At 31.0% G+C, this 20,460-nt stretch overlaps 1 protein-coding gene across 3 annotated transcripts in view; it reads right to left on the reverse strand.

The window, feature by feature from the left end:
* LOC139511383 (serine-rich adhesin for platelets-like) overlaps window positions 1-20,218 on the reverse strand; it is a 73,465-nt gene extending 53,247 nt beyond the window's left edge. For 2 of the 3 annotated variants that reach the window (XM_071298085.1, XM_071298066.1), the window contains exons 1-6: window positions 20,105-20,204; window positions 12,605-13,597; window positions 11,304-11,360; window positions 6,126-6,185; window positions 4,412-4,492; window positions 2,962-3,024 (exon numbers count right to left, since the gene is read on the reverse strand). In XM_071298085.1, coding sequence (XP_071154186.1) covers window positions 2,962-3,024; window positions 4,412-4,492; window positions 6,126-6,185; window positions 11,304-11,360; window positions 12,605-13,597; window positions 20,105-20,155 — 1,305 coding nt within the window. In that variant the 5' untranslated portion in view covers window positions 20,156-20,204. Of the gene's footprint in view, window positions 1-2,961; window positions 3,025-4,411; window positions 4,493-6,125; window positions 6,186-11,303; window positions 11,361-12,604; window positions 13,598-20,104 lie in introns of all 3 variants that reach the window. The other variant, XM_071298076.1, reaches the window with a different exon arrangement.
* Between the last annotated feature and the right edge of the window lie 242 nt (window positions 20,219-20,460).

Consider the following 20,460-nt stretch of genomic DNA (forward strand, 5'->3'; position numbering starts at 1 on the left):
GGATTTGACGAGGTTAAACATGATTTTTGGCGCTAACCATTCCATAAGCTAATTCCCCTTAAGTTTAAGGAAATCGCTAACAGTCAGAGAAAAATGACTTTTTTCAATGCAAAAAAAAAGTTATCGACAGATTGTAGAACCATTATGTTCATATATTCAGCATTCGCCATATGTGTATACCAAATGCGCATTTGGTGTGCAAGAGACTCATGAGTGATGGTAGAGTATAAAAGGTTCGAAAAGGATGAATAAAGGCAAAAGTTGTATACTACAGGTTTAAAGTCATTAATTGATTGAGAGAAAACTAATCCGGGTTAAAAACTAAAACCGAGGGAAACACAACACATATAAGAGAAAAGCAACGAAACAACAGAAACACTAAATTGCAACAAAAAACAAAACGACGATGTTGATGATCATTGCAGACCAAAAATACCAAATGATTAAGCTAAATACAGCTACGGTTATTTACTAGGATTCCTGGGATATGAAATCCTTAGTATTTTGAAAATTCAAAGTTCTGTAAACAGTTATTTTTGATATATTGACAATATAAATGATAATTCATGCCAACACAGTAATGCGACTGTCGTACAAGTGAGGGGTTTTTTGCTATAAAACCAGGTTCTATCCATCATTTTCTACATTTGAAAATTCCTGTACCAAGTCAGGAATATGACCATTGTTGTCCATTCGTTTGATATGTTTTGTCATTTGATTTTGCCATGTGATTAGTGACTTTCCGATTGAATTTTCCTCGGAGTTCAGTATTTTTGTGATTTTACTTTTTATCACTGGGCTTGGAATTACATCAGAAGAGTAAACCTCTAACAGCAGTGTTATCAACTCAGTGTATGTAAATAAACCCATCTTAGATGCCAGGTTTTTTTTTTAAATATCCAGACGTGAGTTACGTCTACAAAAGACTCATCAGTGACGCTCGACAAAAATAATTTAGAAAGAAAAAATAAGTACTATGTTAAAATGTACTAAAGCAAAAAATCAGAAAGGTTTCTCCAAATTCATTTAAGTTTATCTATTTTCAGGATATAAACTCTTTAATAGTTCGCAAAATTGAAAGTTTCGTAAAGAGTTAATTTATAATTATGACCAATAATTTACTGATAACATATTAGTATAATATCACTTGCTTGGAATAAAAATGTAAACATCGCAACAATTTGGAGAGGAGTGAGACTGAATAAGTCTTATACATGCTTTGCTTTGTTGTCTAATTATTAAAGAAGTTCGACAAATGTCATATGATCTCGAGAAGGCATAAGTTATAGGTAATAATTAATAGATTATCGTTGTTCATCTCGACGAGATTGATTTTCTCGCTTGAGCCTGGAAGGCTCAAGCGAGAAAAGCAATCGAGTTGAGATGACCAATGATAATCTATTAATTATCTGTTTATCGCTATTTTACCTATGACGACGTTGTCCATTTAATGTAATTTTCCATCTAAAGCTAGTACCATGATATGAAAAATTATCACAAAAAAAGATCATAAGAAAATTGCACAAAAGAGCGATAATTTACGAAATACCATTCTAATTTCTTCAGTAAAAACAAGTAGAATAATGATTCGGTTGATTATCATATAATAAAATAGGGATACAGCAGTCAAATCGTATTATAATCTTCATCACTATAAAACAAACACAAATGTTTACAAAGCAAAAATGAAAGACAAGAATACAAAAAGAATTAAAAACCAATTGTTCAAAGAACAATTGAAAGTCTTTCCATATCAAAGAAATTTTGATAAGAAGAGTTTCTTCATACTGATGCGATAAATAATGGTTTAACTATATTTTTGAGTGATATAAGGGAGATAATATGCTACTTCCGGGAAAAATGAATGTCACTTCCGGTGTAATATGATAGCTTCTTTTACAATGATTCCAAAAATATATAGTTTCTATATACTTTTGTATGTAAAAGGGAAGATAATTGGCCACTTCCGGTTTGTTGGAAGTCATTTTTAGTCTTCATTAATCAGTTAATGTATCTACATGACAAACTATATGGATTCTTTGTACTTTTTATATGAAAAAATTGCAAAAAAAGCTACTTCCGGTTTACTCAAGGTCACTTCCGGTAGTCATTTTTCAAGGTCATTTGTCACCGAACCTTTTGTACAAGGTCAAATGTCTTTATAATGTACTTAGTTGAAGTTAAATTCAAATAATGTCATATTAAGACATTTCAGGGGCACTAACTCCTATAAAATACCATTAAATTGTATAAGACTGAATGTAGCATATCTTTATTACAATAAAGCAAACATTTTGCACTTGTTCTTCAAAGTATATCTTTGAAAGTATTGGAGAAAATCTCAAAACAAGGCAAATTAAAAATTTAGAACTTGACCTTGACCTTTGACCTTGACCTCATTTTCTAAGATTAGGACCTAGGGGACTCAAATTAAAACATTCCAGGGTTATACGGTTAATTGTTTATGAGTTAAAAAAACATACCGACAAATTTATTTTGTAAAGGTAGATAACTCCTATAAAATTTCATCGAATCGCTTCGATCCAAATTAGCCAAATATTCCTGAGGATGTAACGAACAAGTTAGAAAAAGAAATTTGTCGATATCTTTTTTTGTTACGGAGGAGATGCACACAGATGATAAACAGTGAATAGGGAGATAACTCTTACAAAGATAAAGGTTCGGCTTAGCAGGGTGAAATTTAAAAGCGCATAAACTATACAATACAATATGAAAAATATCTAAGCGACATATTGTGAAACAAACATTTATCGCAAGAACAAAATTTGGCGGAAAAAAAAAATAATAATCAGAAGAAAAACAATAAGTCTTTCCACAGAAAAGTGGAAAGACTTAATGAGCGCATTCACGGGATACATAAGTACTTCATTAATAGATCAATTAAACCAGTATTATGTATAAAAAAATCTATTAATTAATAAAGTATAATGTAAGACTTACATTTTCAATTCTGGCAGGTGTACCCAAACTTCTAGCTGTGGCATATAGGTTTCCATGTTCACCCTAAATATTTTAACAATTTGTAACACATTTGAAAAAAAAAACGGTTATAGACTCACTTGACATTGTGAAGTATGAACTGCTTTATGATAATTTTAATATTGCTGATTGACAAAGAGTTTAGATATCATATTCTAATATGGTTGTGGCATGTGATTTATTTCTGGCATGAATAGATATTTCTCGTAGCACGCTGTATTGAGTGCGATACAAGAAATTGATACAAAAGTCTGCGTTAATCTAATTGGCTTATATTGCATCATTAGACAGTATTACAGCATTTCCATTGGTTCTTCCTTATTTCGTGGTATTTCAAACGTTACGACGATGTACATTTGGTCCATGACAACGGAAAGTTGTGATTTCTTCAACAGTATACACAACAATCACACTTTTTACCTAACAATCTTGGCCCTCTTTGTCAATTTGTATATGAGAGCCAAGTTATGGGACAGACTTAGCTGTATTTATTGTATCCTTATCTCAAGTTCGATGATATGGACACGTTAAACATATTCGCCAAATATGTGGATCGTTTATAAAGAGAACATTATCTATTTAGCGGAAATTGAAGTTAAGGTGGCAAAACCAGGAGCTTTGTTGGTTCCCATGTGAATGCCGATTGTTCGTTTAAAGATAACTACCCAAACGTTACAAGTATACATGTTGTAAATCAAGAAATCAAGCATCTTGATAATGGCAGTTTCAGAAAAGAATGATTTTTTTACTTAGTACGATTTATCCCTACCTTGGACAAGAAACTTGTACCTATGTGAGTCATTCTATTTATGAAACAAATCATGCCAAACTCGATCGATCTTTCAATTTGTATTTTAGATTTTCTTATCCCAGGCATAGATTACCTTATTCGTATTTGGCCTTCAATAATAAGCAAAACCCTTACCACATAAAGGTGACTCACTCGACAAAATGTACACGTGAAATGCTGAAACACATTAACGAGTCATGCATTGTTACTTGTTTATTTCAAACTTTTTTGTAATTTGGATGTTATATCAGTTTAAATACATTTGTCAGCTAATTCCCTTTATGTTTAAGGAAATCGCAAACAGTCAAAGAAAAATGACTTCAATTTTCAATGCAAAAAATAAAGTGATCGACAGATTGTAGAACCATTATGGTCATATATTCATCATTCGCCATATGTGTACACCAAATGCGCGTTTGGTGTGCAGGAGACTAATGGGTGATGGTATTTGGCCTTCAATAATAAGCAAAACCCTTACTACATAAAGGTGACTCACTCGACAAAATATCATTCATCATAAAAGCCATTTGTTTAAAAGTATGAATGACAGTTCAGATGTAATACACAATGTTAAAATAATTATTATCATAAACATATGTTTTCTAGATATACAAGGCTTACATGGGCGTCATCATAAGGTGGATTCAAACTTCTTTTTTGAGCATAATCGTAGGAGCCTTCTTTTCTGGAATGGGTGTTAGTCTGAAAAATGTGTAAATCGATTATTTGATTCAAAACAGAATTTCCTAACTAGCATAACAGGCTTGAATGTTTAAAAGAACAAGAATACAAATATTCATGTTATTAATTGTTTGTATGTTGTCTGAAAAAAATCATATCTTACAGTATTGGTGTAGTTCTTAATCAAATAATAAAAATGGCTTGAACAAGGTTTAAATAAGGTAGTAGGTATTTTCAGTTAGGAAAATTCAGATGTATGTCCAAAATGAAATTTACAACATTAAACCATACATCTACTGCTTTTATTAAATGCTATCCTCTTTATCACATTTTATGTTTTCTTATATTATTATAAGATGGTAATATACGAAGAAGATGTTATGACATTGTGTTGACAAATAGTTCGTCTGAACAAATAGACTTCAATAATGTCAATAGTTTTCACAATATATGTAATGAAAATTTCATATATATAGTTTCATTACATATATAACATATATACAAGTCTGAATAGTCCATTTGCCAATTACCGATTTGATTCTATTATTACACACTTTTTAAACAAATTACTCCCCTTTGTCAATCGTCGACTGGTTCCATACCGGACAAAATGCGTTTTTGCCAATGCAAAGCATGATGAATTGAAAGTGATTGTCATCGGTTTAACTAAATTTTCTTTAAATAATTTCTGATATCAAACGCTTTTAGTTTGTTACCCTGATTTTTTTTGTCCATGGATTTATGAGTTTTGAACAGCGGTATACTACTGTTGCCTTTATTAAACTGTACAACAAATTAATGTAGTTACAAGATTTAAAATCCTTAAAGATTACTCACATTACCCACAGGTAAATTTGCTCTTTCTGCTAGCTCTCCATTGTAAATAAAAATTAATATTCCGCATAAGGGAGACAACTAAAAAAGGGATCTCTAATAACAGGGTCAATTACGGGTATTGGCAAATAGCCTATTGAAAACAACGTTCAAATGATTGCTTGGATGAAAACCGCAATTTTTATACGTGTGCATGTAAAACAAATTTCGTTGTAGAAGGGTTTAAATACAGCACAAACAACATTTTCGAAAAAAAGACCAAAAGATTGAAAACGTATATTTTAACGAAACGCATTTGCCACACTTTTTTTGGAATTTTGGGTCCTCAATGCTCTTCAACTTTGTACTTGTTTGGCTTTATAACTATTTTGATCTGAGCGTCACTGATGGTCTTATGTAGACGACACGCGCGTCTGGCGTATTAAATTATAATCCTGGTACCTTTGTTTATTATTACTCCACTTGGTCGTTGCCACTGCTGGTTTCGTCCCCGAGGGTACCACAAGCCCAGTAGTCAACACTTCGGTTTTGACATGAATATCAATTACATGGTAAATTTCAGCCCAATAATATATATATATAATATATATATGTGTGTGTGTGCGTAATAACATTATGATTTGATGTGACGGCCTGGTAATTACATTATCTTTCTTTACCAAGGACAAAATAAATATGCGCTTAATTAGAGACAAATTATATATATAAACAACAAGGAATGATATCACGATTGTAATCGTAATAGTCAAACCATCCATCAAATGCATATATAGATATATAAATTTCTTTTATGGAATTCTCGTCTCTGAACAAATGATACCTGCTTATTGGAAGTTGGATCAGGGATGTATCTGGATCTGCTTTTCAAATCTGATTGTTCCTGTTAGATATAAATTATTATGATTGTTTATGCATTCCTTTTAATATGTTATCTCATTATAGTGAAATCTTTTGATCTTAGAAAAAAGTGAAATCACAAAAATACTGAACTTAGAGGAAAATCAATTCGGAAAGTCCACAATCACATGGCAAAATCAAATAACAAAACGCATCTAAAACGAATGGACAAGAACTGTCATATTCCTGACGTGGTACAGGCATTTTCAAATGTAGAAAATGGTGGGTTAAACCTGGTTTTATAGCGCTAACCCTTTCACTTTGATGGAAGTCTCATCAATTCCCGTTATATTTACATTGATGCATTAACTAAACAGACACATTAAATAAAATAGTCAGAATATGGGTACATCAGTCATCATCGTATAACAATTTTAAAAGGAACAATTTAACAGAACACAAAAACATCTATCTACAATTTAGGGGTCATCCATAATTGTCAACCATTTTCCAAAGTGTACAAAATATACGCTTTTTCAGACCCCCTACCCTCCCTCAAATAGTGTACATCAACCATTTTCAGATTTCAAGAGAAGAATCGATCATTCTTAATAAAAAGAAGATCCTGTCTATTATATTTTAGTTTAATATAGGAATTTGCATTGAAAATAAACTAAAACATATCTGACTGTTTTATTTGATGACATCTATCTGTGATGCTTATGTTTTGTCAAAATAAAGAGTACAAAGATTAGTGTTTCCCCTATCACACAGTGGGAATGGTAACTGCAATGAAAAAGGGCACCTAGAGCATGCAAAAGATTAACAAAAGGGTACATAAATTAAACTAAGAATCAAAGAAAAGGAAATGCATGGTTATATTGCATTGGTAAAGTATGGACTAACAGTTGTTGATGGAATCAGAGCTCAAGACAACAATCAATAAAAGTGTAATGTTTTAAAACATTTGAAGTTTTTAAATTTCCCGCCTGTATTTCTATTTAAAAGGTCCCTGTAGATATGCCATTCATCATTCATGACTCTATTATAGTTTATGTATATATACTGTAATATGTATATATATTGGATATTTTTAAGTTAAGGTTAAACTTCATATGGGGGTGCTTCTAATTAAATGAGGCTTATACTAAGAAAAATAAGTTTACTTCCGGTTTACCGGTTTAGGTGTAACACCACTAATTCGGGCCCGGCCAGAAAGCACATACAAGAAAGTAGTACATATTTAACACAAAATAGTTCCTACGCATGGACATAACTTTCAAAATATTTAGAGTATTTTATTAATTTTTGTATCAAATGAAAGCTGCATGACTGGTAATCATTGTAGAACAATTTTTGACTGATAAATTTGAATAATAAAAAAATGGCATGAAATTTAAAAAGGAGGGTACATTTTGCCTTTTTGTCAGATCGGAAGTACCTGTTTTGGTACATCCGAAGTTCCGGGAACCAGTTCTTTCTTATATGCAATGTAAGGTATGTTGATTTTTTTCAGTACAGGACACCAGAAGGTGTTGCTTTGACTTGCAATGATTGTCACTTTATTTGAACTTAAGATAATTTTAAGAGTTGTGACCACTCGAAATTGAGGAATTTAACATAGAAAGCAATGGGGCCATTAATTAGTGGTGTACTTCCTTTACTATTTTGGAATTACAAGGAAAGTAATCGAAGGACCAGTTTAAAATCTTTCACAAAATGGTGTCTTGTCAAAATCAAAACATTCAAAGAATTTAGTGTTTCCATCGATTTCGTTTATTAAACAGAGTAAAACGATAACGATCTATAATAAAGCAGATGAAATGGACAATCGGGGGTACTGAGAAATGCTTGCAAACTTTTTGTTTAAAAAATTTTACTAGTTCACATGTTTGAAAGATTTAGTTGTTTTCATATGATTTGATCTTTTTATCGTTCCATCCGGGTTGAGGAGAATAATGATATCGAAATAAATATCATCAAGTGAAAATAATAAAGAAGAAATAAAAAAAAAGAAACACACCCAAGCCAATTCTCAATTTTATACATCGACTTTCCCTACGGAAACGAAATAAATTCCGGAAATAAAAAAAAAACGTACGGTAAAAATGTAGATTTTTTAACCCCCTCCCCCCAAGTGTACGTTTTGTATACTTTGGAAAATGGTTGATAATTATGAATGACCCCTAACACATTCATTGCTTTGTGTGTCTGACGTCAGAAAATTTTATACGTCACATAGATTTGTCGTTCAATGTGCATACAAACAATTTTAAAATTTACTTAGGCGATGTTAGCATACAGGGTTAAAAAATCAAAAGTATGTAAGAATAAATTTCAGAAATAGAATGAGATTTAAACTAGTCCAAAAGTTATATATAGAATTTATAAGAATCCACAAATAGTTAATTCAACTACGCGATTTTGATTTCATAGATCTAATAAAAGGTAAAATTATATGCATTATATGTTTACAACATCGCCCTCGCTCTAATTTCAAATGTTTACAGTATGTTCATTATATGAATATTGTTTTTAATTCTAAAAATACCACTAATAAAATTGAGAATGGAAATGGGGAATGTGCCAAAGAGACAACAACCCGACCATAGAAAAAAACAACAGCAGAAGGTCACCAACAGGTCTTCAATGTAGCGAGAAATTCCCGCACCCGGAGGCGTCCTTCAACTGGCCCCTAAACAAATATATACTAGTTCGGTGATAATGAACGCCATACTAATTTCCAAATTGTACACAAGAAACTAAAATTAAAATGATACAAGACTAACAAAGGCCAGAGGCTCCTGACTTGGGACAGGCGCAAAAATGCGGCGGGGTTAAAAATATTTGTGAGATCTCAACCCTCCCCCTTTACCTCTAGCCAATGTAGAAAAGTAAACGCATAACAATACGCACATTAAAATTCAGTTCAAGAGAAGTCTGAGTCTGATGTCAGAAGATGTAACCAAAGAAAATAAACAAAAGACTAGTTTCACAACATATGTCAAAATAGAAAAAAGAAAAATACAATTCCAATGAAAAGTAGACTCATGCAACATTCTACGAGGCTTTGTTTTATTATGTCATTGATTGTGTGGAGTTTAATATTTTTTGTGCGATCATCTTACACTAAAGATGTACGCTGTGATCAAACTTTGCTGCGTAAAATAGAATATTTTTCAAGATGGTTTTCCTGGCTATCTGTCTATTCAATTGAATCTATCTTGTTTCAGAGTACGTAACTGGTGCATCCAAAATATTTTGTTATAACTGGTTATATGGAAGGTTATGCGTCTGCATACATGTTTTTAGGTATCAAACCTCACCCTTAACCTCTAATCAATATAGAAAAACAAACTCATAGCAATACGCACAGTGCAAAATCAGCTTAAATGAAATCTGATTCCTGTTTCATGTTTTGGACAATCTTCATGAAAACCCATCAGAAAATTGTTTTACGTTCGCAAAATGTTTATGATTCCTATATTCCATGTAGAATATGTAACAGAAGAAACTAAGCAAATTTACAATAATCAACAGATTAATAGCATCTACTGACATTCTAGATCAATCAATATAAATTCCAAAATATGTCATTTTTAATGACCTGAAAACAGTTTCATAACTATAAATCGTAAAAAAAAATTGTACAATGAATACGAATATTTATTTTCGATTCATATAACATATCGTCGAATTGAAACAGATTTTCTCCATCTTTACCTAAGTTACATTTTAGGCATGTCTTTATTAAATTTTGAAATTACTATATATTCATTTGCACGATTTTTAAATACACTTTAATATATACTAAAACTTTATCTTTTGATCGACTGATTGATGGTTTGATTGTTTCTTGCATTACTTTATTATCAGTTAATCATTAATTTGTGTTTAATTCGGTAGATTTGAAGTTCCCGTTTTTGATACAAGTATATGTTATATATATCGCGTCAAGTCCGTTTTCAGCACAATCCTATTACATGTATTAATGCAGTTAAACTCAAACAAAATAAATGGAACCCTTTATTAATAAGGACAAGTTAGCATATATGAGTTGTTTACATCTGTTTCTGTGGGCTTTTAAGGTTTAATGAAGGTGCACAATTAATTTGCACTATATAAACGTGTTCTTTTTTAAATTATAGTAGAGTACTTCGAGATATATGTAAAATGTTCACAAAGCAGACGAATGTAGTTACAAATACATGTGATTCTTTGTTGTGCTTAAGCATAAATTCCAATAAAAAAAATCTACAGAATCATGAATCATAATAAAAGAGTATGACTGGTGCGTTTAAATAACAAATTTTTTTGACGACAGACTTTACAAGTGGATATAAAAAGTTCTTAACTTCTTTTTTAGAAATTTATTTGTATTTGGTATCTACGGTAATAAGTCTTCAACCTTTAGACATATTTAGTCTGCCTTCCTTGAACAATTTAAGATATTTTCGTGATTTTTTTTAAAGTATTGAACAACCGATCAGAAAATTGTTTTACATTCACATAATATAGATGATTTTTATAAGCCAGTAGATACATTTCTTTTTTATTATATAAATTCAACTGGCATGCTTGAATCTTTATGAAGTGATTTGGAAAACTGTTTTCAAGAGCTAGCTTGACAGCGCTTTATCCCTACAATTTTTACAATTAAAACGAATAAGTTACATAATGGGGAAATAATTTTGACGTAGGAAAATCCAGACTATATAAGCATATTATTGTTTATGATAGAAAGACTGTTCACAAAATTGATTAATGAAGCAAACTGGTGATATCTGAGTAAACAATAATTTGTGATTTAGATTCGGATTCGGATCCATTGTTTTATGGAACAGGTCAGAGGTGATCTTTTAACCCTAATTTTGTCGTTCTTGTTTTTATTTCGTCTGCTTTAGACAGGTTCACATGTTTTTTTATGAGCGAAATAAAAATAGTATCGGCAAATATCATAAGATACACTTGTTGTACGATACATCATTGCATAACTTCTTTTACACATTCAGTATACCTGAAGGTTGTTTCTGAAAAAATCTATATGATAAAGTGTGGTTTTGTATGGTTTCCACCTTAAATGTGTATACTTCAAATTAAGACCAGAACGACTTTTGATAATAAAATGTTTATGTAAAAAAACATTCTTTACAAATAATACCTGTTCAGTTAATGTCAAACCAGACTCAGAAGTATCTTTATCAAGTTGGCTGTGTTCCTGTATAAAAATAAATACATTGTAGATTAATTCTAACATCATGGTAAATGTTCCTATTGCATTATGTACTACTAAAAGACAAGACTTTTTACTCTTTAATTTGGCAAATCGAAATGACTTGTATAGAATCAAAATCAAGATATATATGCAAATCCTACTTTCCCAGTGAATAAACTTGAAAGAGAGCAAAATAAAACAACGTCACGGAAAAACAGTTTTAAGACAGAAACTGAGGGAAATTAGCTAAATCCGTTTTGAGAAACAACATTTTGGTTGACAGTTTACGTTTTTAAGCATTTCTTATGGGTATATAATTAGTGGAAAAACCAAGGATATTGGTTTCAATCCATGACTCAAAATCAGTACATGAACAGTTACAAAAAAACACAAAATGAAAAGGAACAGTATTGTAATTGCTGTTTTTCAACGTCAGTTGAAAACGAGTTTCATATTTGCTTGTGTAATAGGTTTGAATACTTAATTCCATTTGTTAAACTATTTAAGGTCGTTAAACCTTCACAAGGACGGGATATATGAAGGGATACAAATATGTATAAAGAGTGTACTGAAATATTGCTATAAATACAGATCTCAAATACCTTTTTCCTTATGCAAAGAATAAAAAATGAAATATAGTCATCTAAATGTCAAATGTCAGTTATAGAGAGACGAAAGATACTAAAGAGACAGTCAAACTCGCATCTCTACAGTTAACACTCAACGCCATGGCAAAAAAAAAAAAAAAAGGAGACCAAAAAAACAGGCAACAAAAAAGTTTTTGCTTAAGTTCTTGTCGCTCATCTTTTTTTTTCAGTTTTCTTTAAAGGGTAATATGGACTATTTTATAAAACTTTCTTTTATCATGGTATATTTAATAAATGTTTTGTTATTTATAAGGCTGTTAGTTTTCTCAAGTGAATTGATTCATATTTTCATGGGGCCGTATACAGCCGACTATTCAGGGTCGGGTTTTCTCATTTTTTAAGGAAGTACGGTTGCTATCATTGCTAACACCCACTTTATTTGAACTTAGGTGGATAGTTGTTTCTTTGTAAACATATCACATTTCTTTTTTTGTATTGGTATACACATTCCAACAGAGTTTAACTGATGGTAAAATTTTGTCGGGTTTGTCAGCATGTATTTATACTTAAAGTGGGTTTACAAATTAGAGCAACTGTCTACTCATGTTGCCTCTTATTTGTATATGGTCTTGGCACTTAAAAATGTTTAAAAGATCTTACGATTATAGAACTTAATTCTATACTTGGGTCAGACATATTGCTGTTTGTCCTCTTCAATCGACGTCTTTTACGTAAAACATATTTTACAACTATTGCAATAACTCCGAAGAAAACTAAAACCGACACAATAACCACTAATAGTATTGTCACTGATGTGGTGCTACTTTTTATATTTACATCCGAACATATTTCTGTAAGATTATGTGTTATATTGCAAGCACAATTTATGTGAAGACTTTCGCTAACTCTACAGTTTTTACAAACATCTCTGCAAGAAATACACCTTTCGTTGGTTTCATTCGAATAGTAACCATCCGGACATTTCTCAACACACAGATGGTAAGTAATTGTATGAAATGGTTCCAAAATTTTAGTTGACGAATCGCTGAATACTATATCCGAGCTGAATGTTATATCAGTTTCTGAAAAGTTGAATATCGAAGAAATATATCCAGTGATTCTGGATCCCTCTAGATTTTGTGAATTTGATGAAATATTTTCAAAAAGTGACAAAGAATATGTTTCTAGGGTTTTTGAAAATAGGGTTGTGTCTACTTTACTTTCAAAGTTTAAAGTTATTATACTTTCTGTCATATTTTCAATTTCAAAAAGCGTCAAAGATGGCGTTTCTAAAGTATTGGAAAATATGGTTGTTTCTACAATGTTTCCAAAACTTGAGGTTAAAATATTTTTTGTCGTATCATCATCAATGGTTGAGTAATCCATTGTTGTTGGTTTCTCCTGGTGTTTCATGGTTGATTTGTCAGTTTCAAAAGTATTTGTTACAAATCTATCTGTTGTAATCATTTGGGAATTTAAAAAAGTTGGTGAAATTAAAATACTTGTCCTGTTTGTATTTCCTATTTGACAAGAAGTGACGTTAATAGTCATGGTGTTTGATGAAATGTGATAAAATAACCCATCAGGACATGACTGTTCACATAAAGTTGAATTTTTACAGTCGAGAAAACATTCATTGCTGCTAAAACTTTCCTGAAACGAAAAAACATTGAAAATGTTAATTCAAATAATTTTATGAAAAAATACATAAGCTAAATGTAAGATACTTTATACAACACTTATCAAATCACAAGCATATGCAAAACCACGAAAGGTTGTGTACAAGAACATCAATCACTTCGAAAGTACTATGAAAATTTAAGATTGATTTCAGGTCATCAAAGCCTACTAATTAAACCCTACGTTAACTGTAATATGTTCAAGAGACAAATCGGTTGATTTATCTTTATAAATAATTAAACAATAAGAAAATATGAAGAGAGAGAACATGACGTAGAATGTTAGCAACGTATTTGTCACAGTATGGTCTTCAACGATGAGCAAAACCCGAACCGCATAGCATGCTACAAATGGACCCTTAAATGTCTGATGAAAAACAATTCAAACGAGAAAACTAAAGTTTGATTTATGTAAAAGAACATAACAAAAATGAAAAGTATGATGAACAGTTTCAATTAAATGACAACCAATTAATTACAGGCTCCTTACTTTAGACATGTACATACATGATTGCGGTTGCAGCAATCATCTTTCTAATCTGGGATCATGGTGTGACAACACACCATTAGGACAAGCTATAAATATCAGTTGAATCTAGCCAACCTAATAAGATCGATACAAAGCACAGACATATCCTTTTCAAATTATTTCAATAGTATCTTACTGACATAAAAACAAATATAGTCGTAAGAATTATTTTTTTTACAAGTTTGCATACATATTCTTTGCACTAACTTCTATCAAAAAATGTAATTCTTAAATATCCTGTCACCATGACTTGTGTCTATAGTATTGGTAACCAAGGTTTGTATTTCACACAATACAGTATTTACGGGATGTAAACCTTCGTTGTTTTTTGAAGCATTTGAAGGTACTATGAATTTTTTTCACCTCGGAGAATTTACATTGTACCTGTCAGTTCTTATTACCGAAACATATTTATTACCTACCGAATCAGGAATAAATAGCAATCCTTTGTAATTATGAAACATTTATGTGCAGAGAGTTGACTTAATACTTTCACGTGTCGAAAACAGAATTTAACTGCGTAGGAGAATAAGCATTTGTCGTATTGTTCATGTAAAACATATACTATAGTCTTACATTAGTGCTGACGTAGGTAAGTGTCATTTCTTTTAGTTTTTGTGTAACGTTAACTACTGTATAGAGTACATATCCTGATATCACTGGAAAAAAACAGTAACCACGTGGAAACAGGACTATAACCATAATTATTGTTACCATTGCATACACAATTTATTGAGATTTTTTTTTATATTTAATAGTACAGGGTTGATCGACTGTTGGTGGGTTGTAAGTCCCCGTGTGTACTATGAACTCAGTGCTTCAGTACTGACCAAATGTGGTATGTTTAGGACTTAACAATATTTGACCTAAAAATATTTGGAATTGGGAAAGAATAAGTCAGACAAGCGATATGGACACACACAATGAATAAAGTGTAACATTCATTAACAATCTGGGGCCAATTTAGGGGCCAGCTGAAGGACACCTACGGGTGCGGGAATTCTCGCTACATTGAAGACCCATTGGTTGCCTTCGGCTGTTGTTTGCTCTATGGTCGGGTGGTTGTCGCTTTGACATATTCACCATTTCCTTTCTCAATTTTATTGTCAGTGAAAGGAAAGAGAAAGATACCAAACGGGGCATTCAAATTCATAACTCGAAAACGTACTAAAAATAAGATAGATGACAAAAAAACAAAACCACGATGAAAAGACAAACAAAAGTACACAAAACACAACAAAGAAAACAAAAGACTGCGCAACACCAACCACACCAGTGACTTGGGGTAATATCAGGTGATTCGTGAAGGGTAAACAGATCCTGTTCTATATATGTGTCACCCATCGTGTAACTTCTATAAAATATGTCTATAAGTTGTATCAAGTTATATGGCAATAGTTATCAAAGGTACCAGGATAACAATTTAGAACGTCAGACGCCTGTTTCGTCTACATATGACTCATCAGTGAAGCTCAGATCCAAATAGTTATAAACATTGATAAAGCCAAACAAGTACAAAGTTGAAGAGCATTGAGGACCCAAAATTCCAAAAAGTTGTGCCAAATACGGCTAAGGTAATCTATTCCTGGCAAGAATGTAAAAAGGTAACAAGCCAGTTTCCGTGTTTAGTATAAGAAAATCCAAAATGCTCAACAAATTAAAAAAAAATGAAATACTGGTGAATATTAAAGGGGCACAAGCTGTTAAATTCAGGTTCACCGATTTGACTAAAATTTTCTCTTTTGATTTATAACATACTAAACCGTATATCTAAATTACAATAAGTCTGAAATAAACAGTTAATAAAGCGTGTACCCCATTTTTATAGGTTTTTTTTATTTCATGCTATAGGCTAATAAATAGCTAGTTAACGTGTTTTTATCTGAATAAGGATGATTTTTTGTGTATATGTTCAATTTCAATGTTAACATTGAGTTCCTATTCAAGGCTTAACACGAATTATGCATACGTAATTTCTAACTAATAGTTTAAATTGAAGTTCACATACATACGGATTTAATGAATTAAAAATATTCACTTACAAGTGAATAGTTTATCAGCGATATTTTTTTGCTTATTTTGACAAAATTTTGCCACATTGGCTCACAGATATGAACTATAATTTCATTATTTCATATTCATCAATGATTGAACCAAACGAAATCATTTTCTGGTTTGTTTCATATGTCCTATGCCCCTTCAAAGAAGTCAAATTATGTGAACATTATTGACCGTTATGTGATATATGTGGTTTAGATGACCACGGATGTGTTACAAGTGTGGTAACCATAATAGTCTCTTGACATCAAATAACTAACAATTAGTATCACAAATGCTGTGCTTGGAGAGCAGTTTTTACATTTCCTTTACCACAAAACGTTTTAAAGGGGTTCATGTTAAACAGTCTTTATTTTTCTTAGAAGTGTTCTGTTAATTCATCTATCTATTTGCCAGCTTTTGTTTTTTGACATAGCACTGTCAGATTATTAAAATGTATGAGTGTTTAATGTCCCGTGATAACTTCCGTCTCCTTAATTATGGTCGCTCGAGTGTCTTACTCTATCTTGGATTTTGAAAAAGCAGATAACAATCGGTCTAGATCTTAAATGAAATGTGCACATTTTGGGAGTAGTATGAAAATTATGTCTAATGTCTTATATCATCTTTACGGCTGTATTTTCCGAGAAAAAACCCCCAGTATCATCTTTGTCACATAAGGGGAGGTAACTCATATATACGGAGAGATAACTGAAATAAAGTATATTTTTTTTATAATAGAATGTGTTATGAATTTACGTATTTAATTTTGTAGCATGAAAACGAGTTCAGTGACTCCATTTTTTTTTGTTCTCATGTGAAAGAATATTATAACAGCTATCTTCTCAGGCATATTTTATCTTTAAATTACGTTATTAAGTTTTCTTTTTATCACACAATTAGGTTTCCATGCATAATCTATACAAAAACTGACAATTTCGCACAACATGTAGCATGACAAAAAGCCCATTGACCCATACTTTTTTTCATATTTTGAAAAAGGCGTGATGTAAACTATGTTTTGATAAATATTTAGGAATTCTATGTATTTTATTTTAGATCCCGCATCTACCTTTAACTCGTTGATAACCTACGTGTGCATACTTTCATTCAAAGTCTGATAACATTTCTACCCCAAATAATGGTAATAAATTTGGGGAGAAGATTAAGAAAATAACGAATTTTACACTCAGACAGTCGATTGTAGAAAGTATTTAAAGAACCTTTATGTTGATCATCTTGAGTTGTCGTTTTTACTATTTAACAATGTTTATTTTTCTTGTTAAAGAAACAGATAATTAAAAACTTGAATAACAATTGAATACCACACATTCAAAAGAAGTTGTCTGAAATTTGGCTTATGACATCTATGCCAAGTAAGTTGGACATATAACGGTTTATTATGTTGTTGTTTGAATCAATCTGTAATTTAGGAATAGTCAAAATTATAGCAAATAAGCTCATACAAAAAGGTATTGGTTTTCAAAAACCATATTACATAAAAAGAAATCAAATATCTGTAAATACCTTGTTCAAAAATATGATTCATTACGACAAGAGATTTTTCATTTTCATGTCCTTCCATTAGCTCAAATACAAAAATACCTACATCTGTTAACTCTTATGCATGTGTACACATTTATAAAGTAAGAATATTGGAATTGGGAAAGAAACCAATTAAATGTAACCTCAAATTATCTAATAGTTTAGTAGTTAGTACTTCGGTACTGGCAGGTTTTTTTAACAATATTTTCTAAAATTGTCCACATATAAATTTTAAATTCTAAAGAAACTGAGGTTTCAACTCCATCAAGCAAAGTTAGCCTTAAATGGATTTTGCTTACAAAAATATGTCCTTGTGAGTTATAAAGCTCTTTAAATGTTTCGTTTCTTATGCATTCTTGGCTTTCAAATATTCGTCTATGAGACTAATAAAAAAGTTGATAGCTGTTTTCGTTCGCTTGACGTGTTTGAGCTTTTGATTAAGTCTTTATTCTTGATAATTGTGCAATTCAGTCAATCGGTTGATTGAGAAAATTAAGAAAAATAGACATTTATTGATTTAATTTTGTACAAATTAAAATCAATATTTTTTTTATTTTTTTTATTTCTGAACTTAATAAATATCACCTGAATAATCAATATTGGAATATAATCCTAATATTTGAATTAGCTTATATATTTATTCAGAATGATTTATATTTTTTTTGTTTTTTGTATATTCTGGACAGTTTCTACAAAGTAAAATATGCTTTTTCCTAGTAGTTCAAATCGTGCCAGCATTTTGCATATGCTATCGGTACTTCTTCAATGTGCTAGGGTTATTTGTAGAATTATTATAACCCAACCATAATATGGAATATGACAGATGAATATCATTCTAGTAATTGAGCTTCTTAGCCTCAACAAAATGTAAAGAAGTCCAATCTAGTTTGTTTATTTGCCTATCTCATTGTTGTTTTGTACATACGACATTTGCATTATGATTGACACATGTATCCGCCTCAGTATTTATAGCAAGGTACAGCGACAGCAATATTTCAAATTTTGACATATTTCTATAGAGATGCCTCGCTGCACCCCGGGAATAAATTCCTTGTCACATCTTGTTGAGCCTCATGTCATTTTAGTTTTTAACGTTATATTTCCTTGTTTTTTTTTCTATGGTTAATTTTCATTGTCATATTTTACTTTATGTAACTGACAAATTGTTCTAAATAGAATTTCCTTTGAATAAAGTTAAAACACATTTTTATCATAAATCCATCAAGTATAACTAATATTTCAACGTAAAAACAAAATTCCCCATACTTTTCAGGTACATTTAGTTTTTGTAAAAGTAGAGCATATCATGTAAATATTTGGTATAACATGTATTACAGATTGTAACGCTCGTCTTAATATTATTTTATATGGATAAAATAAAATCCACAACAGAGATAACTACTAAAATACAGAAAATAATGATAAAGGTAGTATGGCAGTATTTGCATTCCAGAATTTAGGTTGCTCTTTTGTGTACCCTACCTAAGTCAATGTATCTGAACAGTGTGATTTGACAAACAAATCAAATTAAAAAAATGTGTATTCACTGCACAATAAAAAACCTAAAAGCACTAGTGGCTTTAGGTTTTTAAAAATTGAAAAAAAAAGTAAACGGTCATGATACACATTCAATTCTGAATAGTAAAATAAAAGTACTTCAGTTAACTGTGAATGTAGAATTTTTGGCACTTTCTAAAAGTGGTGAAAATTCTAAAAAGACTATCATCATTATCCCTTATGGGCCAGGAAATACTACCGACCGTGCCATTTTAAACCACTGTACACCAAAATGAATTCAAGTGACGAAAACAAGTGGGTGTAGAAAACCTGAGTGCTAAAAATAATCCATATTACATTAATACTTGGTTTACGAAGTCTTGAAACGGATCCTGATATTGAATGCTTTAACTAAAAGTAAACTACAAAAGTCGTGATGAAATATTTAAAATCAAAACAACTTCTTATTGGAGTATTAAATTCTGAAACACGAAGCAATGATCTCTTAAATTAATCATTTATGTCTGTAATTGAAACACTTTGGATCTTAAATTGCGGTCCATATTTTTTTTTTAGCATGCAAGTCCAAACAATACCCCCAAAATCATCATGGTATGACAATAAATCTCGCTGACACTGGAGCCTACGTGAAGAATGTGATCTCATGAATAAACTCTGCATTTATCCGATCGACGGACACTTAAACATCAATTTTGTTTGTGTTATCCGATTTGTTTTGTCTTTAACAATATTATACTACTTTCTCATATGGCGATATTATCATCTATTGAAAAGAAGAAACTAAAGTACGGCTACATTGTTTGATGACTTTCTTTTTTAAAGAAGCTGATTGTAAAAATGAAAAAAACTTACTGTTGATGTGATAAGAAAAAATAAGATTAACAGATGGTACACGTCAGACATCTTTATTTTTTCTTCCTTGTGTGTAAATATAGTGCACTGTCAAGTTTAAAAGGCGTTGTAAATGTCTTACAAAATACAAATATAAAGCAACGTAAAATCCAATCTATAAATGGACTTAGTAAAAACCCGTCTAAATTTCATTTAATTTATTAGATTAATAGTACAGCTCTGTTATGATCGGTTTTCGTTAAATTATTAAAAATTGTCTTAATATACTGCCGAAATTTACCGAGAGGAATTTACTTTGAATAAATGAGTTATGAATATGTACATCAATAACTGTTCATACCTAGATTTAGATATTT

Source organism: Mytilus edulis, chromosome 1, assembly GCF_963676685.1.
Source record: "Mytilus edulis chromosome 1, xbMytEdul2.2, whole genome shotgun sequence".
Classification (NCBI taxonomy): Eukaryota; Metazoa; Mollusca; class Bivalvia; order Mytilida; family Mytilidae; genus Mytilus; species Mytilus edulis.